The 7,766-nt window shown below is 43.5% G+C and overlaps 2 protein-coding genes across 3 annotated transcripts; one reads left to right on the plus strand and one right to left on the minus strand.

Moving 5' to 3' along the window:
* Positions 1-1,154: 1,154 nt before the first annotated feature.
* Positions 1,155-3,548, plus strand: LOC146195474 (uncharacterized). 2 transcript variants are annotated; one of them, XM_084596241.1, is made up of 4 exons: positions 1,155-1,362; positions 1,449-1,556; positions 2,346-2,492; positions 2,575-3,548. In XM_084596241.1, the coding sequence occupies exons 1-4, from the start codon at positions 1,155-1,157 to the stop codon at positions 3,546-3,548; spliced, it is 1,437 nt and encodes a 478-aa protein (XP_084452367.1). The 2 variants fall into 2 exon arrangements, with proteins under 2 accessions (XP_084452367.1, XP_084452369.1); XM_084596243.1 differs by lacking the exon at positions 1,155-1,362 and having other exon boundaries at positions 1,460-1,562; positions 2,358-2,492.
* A 1,255-nt stretch (positions 3,549-4,803) lies between these two features.
* On the minus strand, positions 4,804-6,937 carry LOC146195475 (uncharacterized). The gene is made up of 5 exons (XM_084596808.1): positions 6,877-6,937; positions 6,084-6,336; positions 5,666-5,837; positions 5,215-5,314; positions 4,804-4,979 (listed from the first exon to the last, which is right to left on the minus strand). The coding sequence occupies exons 1-5, from the start codon at positions 6,911-6,913 to the stop codon at positions 4,804-4,806; spliced, it is 738 nt and encodes a 245-aa protein (XP_084452934.1). The 5' UTR covers positions 6,914-6,937.
* Between the last annotated feature and the right edge of the window lie 829 nt (positions 6,938-7,766).

Here is a 7,766-nt window from a genome sequence, read left to right on the forward strand (position 1 = left end):
TATTGTAGAGTACCTTGAATGACGAACAACGCTATGTTGTGAGAAGAGAGATTGTATTGTGACAGAATGACAACGGCTTTGTCCTGCGGATTTTTATTATGTTGATGGTTTTCTAGTGATTTGATGAACAAACTTTAAGTATGAAGTATGTCAGTACTCTAGAATATACCTGATGCCTCTTTATGGAACTTGGAAAGGCCTTGCTGTTGCCTGTTAACAACGGCTAGTGGTTTTTAGATATAGGTTTAGTTTATAAGGTGCAACTTCACAAGCGTCTCAAGCTATGAAGGTCGCCGTATTGAAGGATTTTGACACTTTCGGCCACCTGGGAATCTTTAACATGCACTGACATCGTATAGCACACGTGTGTTTAGCTTTCCACTCCAACTTAAAGCGGCCGAGGTTTGATCCCGCATTCTTGAGCGCTGATAATGAGTGGCCTAACCACGGCTGGGACCACTTTTTATGTATTAACATAAAGCATTGAGAGCATGCTTACTGTCGTCGCTCCCGAGAGCAAATAAAGATCTGCTGCGTTATACTTTATATATTCACAAATGATGAAAGGGCCATTGTTTCTCTTTGTATCCACGCTAGTCAACTGCTGTGCTCACATGGCTGAGGATAGCTTTAACAGTCACATAACAAATTAAAAATGCGACCTTCCCATGCTCTGTTGTGTCCGCAGTATCAGAGACGTTTAGAAAAAAAAATGAAAGGTGGAAAATGCCCCGCATCTAGAATGAAATAGTGTGCCGTCGTCTCGAAATCGGAGCATGTTTTTATTAGTCAGCACCGAAGCCCGCACGGTGTCCTATAGAAATGTTTCAGCAGATTGGAGAAACGCTCTTTACCGCAAGATGAGAGGGCGTGACCTTGCAAGCATCGGTATCATCCTCCTCATCACACGGCGGGGACTAATGGGCGCGAGCGCCACCACTGGAGCGAATGGCGCTAGCGTCGATTTTGAAGAGAAAGTGGGATCACGTGACCGCGCTTACTACTGCTGGAGCAGACGATCGTTTGAATTCATTCATTTTAAAAGGTAAAAGTAGCGTTATTCGCTCTATTTTTGCCTGTAATAGATTCCCGCGATTGGATATGCCTATCGTGCGTCGTCTTCAGAGCTGCAGCAGTTTTCTGGAGCCGTTGGCATGGTCTGTTACTGCTCGGCGCCCCAATGCCGGACGTACGCGGCAGAACCGGGCGTGAGCTTTCATTTTTATCCGAAGGACAAGAAGCTGCGAGAAGCTTGGCTGGTCAAGCTGCGAATGGGCAAAAAGGCGAGTGCTCATTCGCGTGTCTGCAGCAAACACTTCCGAGAGAAAGATTTTGTCTATGGAGTTGGCGCTAAAGTGTTCGGTGAGTAGCGGCTGAAGGAGCAGCGGCGTTTGTTTACGTCCGCGCGCCCGTCACTTGTAGATCTAACGAAGGGTGACTGTTGACAGGATGGAAGAAACGCTGGCTTGTTCACGGAGCAGTGCCGTCCCAGAACCTACCGCTTCGACCCTTGGATCGCCAGCCGTCTGCTCGGCGCTGCCGAAACCGGGTACAGGACGGAGGTAAGCTGAATGTGTTCGTGCATTGTAACGTCGATTCCGCTGGTCTCAATTTCGCGAATAGGGCTCCACGAGTAGAATATTATTACATCGGGGAGTAGTTAGTATTGCATGTTGTATGAATTAGTTATGTTTCCTCTTGCTGCGTCCATTTTATTGCTGAATAGATGTGCATTGCGCTGCGACTACTCTGGAATTGTAATGAATGCATGTCGATCGCGTGTCTTCCGCCAAATATGTTCTTTAGCGCTCCTACGGTGCTTTATTAGTGTATATATGCATATGTGCGTGCATGCGCGTGTGTGTGCGTGTATGCGGGCGATGCTTTGTATTTTGTCCCCATGAAAAAAAAGCGTGACAAGGGTGCATGAGCGCAGTTTATAATGGCTTGGCTAACCTCAGTGTGCATTCTTTATTAAAGTGATCATACTTGGTTGTTAAAACAAATATTTGAATGTATGCACAAATGAGCTATTCAAGAATGTCATGTCTTAAGGTTAATGAAATGCAAAAACCAGGTAAACTGCTGTTCAGAATATTAGTAATGATATCTCTGCTCTGCATTATGTACCACCTAGTATCAACTGCGAGTTTTTTTTATGTTTTGCAAGTCAAGAACCTCTTTAGAAAGTAACTAAGGTTGATATTGCAGATTAAACAAAGCAAAGATGGAAAATTTAATTTACTTGGATGCAAAGTTGTGGCTGACAGCTGTATTACTTTCTTTTAGAGTTCTGACAGGCTGTAGTATCATTTGTAAAAGGAACTTATATCTGATACAGACATTTGTATTTTCAGAGGACAAGCCACTGGGTGAAATTTTCCTGAAAGAGAAGCCTGACACGTTGCCAGCATGCGAACCTGGCACTGAAAATAGTGCGTCCGAGTCTGGAGGTGATGCAGATATCAGTACCAGTCCTGATGACGATAAAGGTATCATTCTGAGGTGCATCATTTATTTTTTTCTATTGTTGATTTGTTGATTTCAAAAATAAGTTTGTATTATGTGCTTCAGATATGCCTACCGACCTTCGGGCCATAGGAAAGGAGATTGGTGTCCAGGTGAACACACTTGATCCCACACGGAAACAACCACTGAGCACATCGAACATTCAAGGAGAAAAAGATTTGAACGTCTTGACTGGACTTCCTTGCTTTGAACTCTTCTACAATATGTGTGATCTTTACACTGACAGCCGCATTTTAATGCATTCAAAAAGCTTTTGCTTGTCAAATGAGGATGCAGTACTATTAACCCTGATAAAGCTGCATCACAACATGTCATTTGCTTTGCTTGGTGTGCTTTTTGGCATTCATCGCACCACAGCATCAGAAATTTTCAAGACTAGTGTGGTAATCTTGGCTGCAATCATGAAAAATGCAGTGTTTTGGCCAAGTAAGGAAGCTGTCGTGGATAATTTGACTGTGTACTTCAAGGAATACTCGAGTGTAAGGGCTGTGTTAGATTGCACAGAGATACCGCTTCAAAGACCGAAAGATATGGAGTCCCAGCTGTTGACGTACAGCTGGTACAAAGGCATGTACACAGCTAAAATTTTAGTCTGTGAGACCCCAGGAGGCCACATTAGTTTTGTAAGTGAAGCTTATGGTGGCCGGGCATCTGATTCCCACATAACAAAAGAAAGCAAGATACTAGAAAGGTTGCTGCCGTCAATTGATAGTGTCATGGTGGATAAAGGGTTCCTGATAGATAAACTCTGCCTCGAGCATCACATCACACTGGTGCGTCCTCCATTCCTGCGCAAGAGAAAGCAACTTGAAAAACATGAAGCTGAGAAAAATCAAAGCATAGCAGCTGCTCGTGTTCATGTTGAGCGTGCAATCCAGCGTATGAAAGCCTTTCAAATTTTGACAGGGAATTTGGGCACTGAGCTTTTCGCTTACATTGATGATATTGTACAAGTTATTGCTGGAATTGTGAACCTCTCTAAACCAATATTCAGTGACGACAGGTTTTTGGCGTCATAGAAAAGTGTAGCAAAGTTTATGGGTAATGTGTTATAGCAGGTCTTTCTATAAATGATGTTTCCTAGGGCTGATTAGTTTGCCTCAACCCAGTAACGGATTTTCTTTTTTTCAAATATTTTCTGAATTGAGCTTGACATTGTGTTTGCCACTGTGTTTATATATTTTCTTGCATCTTATTTTGAGAAGGTTTCATTATATCCCTCACTTTTTTACTTGCTCTGTATATGAAACAGTGTTGTATTATATGTCTGAAATGAAGCATTTTTTTGTAATCTTTTACTAATTTTCATATTGTTCATGATTTTACTTTGTGTGATTACATGCAAAGTTTTGCTCATTTAGACTCTCAGGACATTCCTCTACATCAGTGTATATGCAGGGAAGAACAGGACATTAGGTGCACATGCATTTTATCCACAATCTCAACAGTGGTTTGTAACGCACAAAGAGAACACTGACTCTTTATTGCTCATTGCCAGCAGTGAGCACCTGTTATCTCACTCATTTATAAGGCAGGGTAGCACATAGGATTTGAAGAAGTAGACGGCCCTGTCTACAACATCATTAAAAAACGACTCGTTGAAGCTTGCAGGCAACAACATGAAGTTCTCGCTGTCTTGAAACACGAAAACATCAGCACTTGAGACCTTCGCCAATCCCATCTGGACCTGAACCTGACAGAAGTACCTGCTTGTTTTTTTTAAGCAGAAGCTAGAGCCATAATTTACTACTTCTTTTGCCTTGAACTTTTCTAAGCTTATGGGGCACTTGACTTCAAGCACTCTTGGAATGCAGCAGTCACATGTCACTAGCCCATCTGGGCTGGCACCAATACATGAGTGCTGGCTTAAAATTATAAGTCCGCATTGCTCAACTTTCAAGTTTCTGTGCAGACTTCCGTTTGAATATGCCTTCTTTGCTGTCTCTTCGAGCAGCGTGCCCCTTAGCATAGCAGTGGTCTGCACAGAGTTTTCTTTGAGCACGACCTTTAGAAGAGCTCGCACATCATGTGGGCCCATCCGTGTCCTTATTGTGTTGACTCGTGTGTATACAGAGTATGCTATTGATGCTGTTACCACTCCTTTTCTGTAGATCAGCCAATCTTGACAATTTGCTTGGGTTTTTGTTAAATTATGTATTAAGTCAATTTCTGAGTTTGTGTATGCTTGCTGGAGGTAGCAGTAAATATCCTCTACTGAAACTGCTCCTTCTGTGAGAGCCTTCCTGGCAGCTTCCATGAGTGTAGGTGGCTTTTTTATGCCAGGGATTCTTGGCTTGCTGTGCTTGCAGCAATTCCTTCATGAAGCTCACATAGCTGAACCGTGAAGGACGTATCCTGTGCAGGTAGCAGTGGTGCTGTACTTGCTATGCTGTCAGCACCGTTAACTGACACTGTGTGGATTTCAGTGCCTGCGTGGTCATTCTGACTCCCTGAAATGAAAGCAATAAAAAAGCTTAGCATATTTAAAAAAATATATATATGTAAGTTTTGTTTTGGTTAAAATCATTATTGTATGGGGAATCAGAGGTTCAAGTAACATACACAAACAATGAGAGTGTAGTTTGTTAAACTTGTTAGAGGCAAGAAATAAGCTTCTAATTGTTACAATTCAACTGGCATTTCATGTCAAAGCACTAACTCATGAAGCAGGACATATCCACTTACTGCCCTCGCTGTGGCGAAGTGCAGCACTGTTGTATGGCAATTCTTGGAGCAACCTCTTCAGGATATCACCTTCAGGCACCTTGATGTTTTCTTTTTTAGCCTAAAACAAGAAAGGTTCCATCAGATACATTTCCTGAGCACACCCCCAAAATAGTCCTTCACTACATACAAACACTTTAATCCGTATCAAGATTATGAAAACTGAACTGTATTTGCATTCCTAATTAAAAGAGGTAGTCAGATCAAACTATGCGCTTGGTTCTGCTGCTACAACTTGTATGTTGAGACAAAACCGAAGCTTGCACTAAACAAAAGTGCAGCTTTGAAAAAAAAAAAGGGGGAAGGGGGGGGGGGTTATTTCTTGTACAAGTATAGCAGTAGTAATTGCCAGGGCTAGGCTAAGACAATATTTTTATGCCTTAACCGCCCCACAAAACTGACTTGTCCTTACCTTTTTGGTGCAAGGCAGGTCCACTATCTTTCTCGGGGCATATTTGCCTTTCACAGTAGCCCTCTGGTCTTTTCCCCATTGCTGAGGTAAATCAATGGATGACACGAGGTCAAAGGTTTCTGTATCATGAATGTGCAGCAGGAGAGCTACCATGTGTTTGCACTTGTGCTGGCTGCAAAAAAAAAAAAAAAAAGGAAGGTAAACAACTTTTATTTTCAGAAGTAAGACACGCAAGTACAGATAAATCTGAAAATTCTTCCTAAACATCTTATAAATGTTCCCTTTTGTTTAAGCAGCAGATACAGAGTGGATATTTTACAGTATTTGCTTTAAAATATTCATCATGGTTAAATAAGTATGTACAAGACAAACTGTGACAGTGATATCACTTTCATTGAACCACTGCTGGGACCCATACCCTGCTTTGCAGGTGCAAGATGCAGCAGTCACTGTCCTTCCTTTTATTTCGATCTCCAGCTCGTGAGGTTCTTTGTTGACAGCAGAGGTCTGAAGGACAAGGCCAACAAATGTGACCTCATTGTCTTTGTACATCTTCACGCTGCGGACCACGACGTGCTTTGCCTCGTAGACGGCCTCCCCTTCTATTAAAAGCCTGGAGTTCTCAAACTTCTTCTCAATAAACTCGTTAATACTTGACAACGGAAGTTTCACTGAAACAAAGTAAAAGATTCTGTAGAGTAACAGACGAAAATAACGTGGTGCGGTACACAAATGAGTTGCTTTAAGGAGTTTCAGCAGTGCTGATGGTATTTCAAACATTAAAAAAAAAAAGAAAAAACGAGCTGGAACGTTCAATGTTTTGGTTTGTTCAGGTAAAGGTCTACTCTGTGGTCGGGTAAACACCCACACGAAGCCCGAATTAAAAAAAAAAAACGAGCTGGAACATTGAATGTTTTGGTTTGCTCTGGTAAAGGTCTACTCTATGGTTGGGTAAACATCCACACGAAGCCCGAGGAATGAGCGTATTCAGCGCGCAAAAATTAGTTGCCTGAAGCGCACCTCCGCACATTTGCATTTAAGGACTTCTCTGCGTCATGCTTAGCGCTCACTTTGACTACTCTAATAAGCTGAAGGGAGCAGCCGAACGACGCCGCCCGCGCAGCACACAACGGCTCCGCTACAATTACAGTCACGAGATTGAGCAGTCGTGACAGGGGTGTCTTTAATTTAGAGTATCAATGATCGCTTACCTCTGACTGGCGATGTGCCGGCTTCCGTGCTCTCCATAACGACGCAAACAGCGCTGGTCGGTGCACGCCGCCGTCGTCGGTAGCTAAAACTCGTTGGGTATCAATAACTTACTGATTCGGTGCGGTATTTGTTGCTAAATAAGGAAGCCTGTTACCTCAAGTAAGCTAAACAGGCCCATTCTGAAGTGTGCAATGAATAAATAAATAAATATAGCATCATCAAGCCCGCTGAAAAAGCCTCGCACTACGGCAGCTCCCCGCGGCAATCCCACTTAGTACGTCACCCGAGCGCTGCCGAGAGGTGGCGCCACGGTATGTCCTCGCGCCCAAAACCGGCCGAAAAGTGCTCGCCTTATCTGGAACTTTCGGCGACGCCTAACCAATGACGACGCGCGGCTCGGCGGGAGCGCAAAGGGAACGCATCATCGAGCGAAGTTAAGTGTATGTGCGCGTCAGCTTTTCCACACTGGAAGAGACAGACGCAGCGAGCCTTATTTATTGAAATCGCGTCGCTTTTCTGAGCCAGCCAGTGTTTAAGCTAGTATTGCGGGGAGTTTGCAAGTGCTACTGCTCGGCTCCCGGGGTTCACCCGCTGCTGGCAAGCCCACAGATCTGCGAGGGAGCGGCGCTTGTCATACATGGCGGCCATATCGTGACTCTGCTGGCGTCGGTCTGCGACAGTGCCTGGTGAACAAATTGGTGTTTGTTTATTTGACTCTCTCGGGTATTGTTCAGTGTTTTAAAGTCTCTGTGTTATCGAATGTCTGTTTAGTTGATTGCTTAGCATTGCCTTGCTGTGAACTTCTCGTCTGTGCATTTTAAGTGCTCGCGTGTATTCCTCTGTGTCGTTTCTTGCTGTGTATAAAGCTTGTCTTTTGTTACTTCAGTCT

The sequence above is a fragment of the Amblyomma maculatum genome, chromosome 3, assembly GCF_055883805.1.
Source record: "Amblyomma maculatum isolate TAMU_Amacu chromosome 3, ASM5588380v1, whole genome shotgun sequence".
NCBI lineage: Eukaryota > Metazoa > Arthropoda > Arachnida > Ixodida > Ixodidae > Amblyomma > Amblyomma maculatum.

Bases quoted from the DNA above. Each gene is read 5' to 3' on its own strand.
- LOC146195475 (XM_084596808.1), bottom strand. From the start codon at position 6,913: ATGGAGAGCACGGAAGCCGGCACATCGCCAGTCAGAG. The intron at 6,337-6,876 runs GTAAGCGATCAT...ACTTTGTTTCAG, and splicing joins CGGCACATCGCCAGTCAGAG to TGAAACTTCCGTTGTCAAGT. The intron at 5,838-6,083 runs GTATGGGTCCCA...TTTTTTTTGCAG, and splicing joins TCTTGCACCTGCAAAGCAGG to CCAGCACAAGTGCAAACACA.
- LOC146195474 (XM_084596241.1), top strand. From the start codon at position 1,155: ATGGTCTGTTACTGCTCGGCGCCCCAATGCCGGACGTACGCGGCAGAA. The intron at 1,363-1,448 runs GTGAGTAGCGGC...GACTGTTGACAG, and splicing joins AGTTGGCGCTAAAGTGTTCG to GATGGAAGAAACGCTGGCTT. The intron at 1,557-2,345 runs ACGGAGGTAAGC...TGATACAGACAT, and splicing joins CTGCCGAAACCGGGTACAGG to TTGTATTTTCAGAGGACAAG.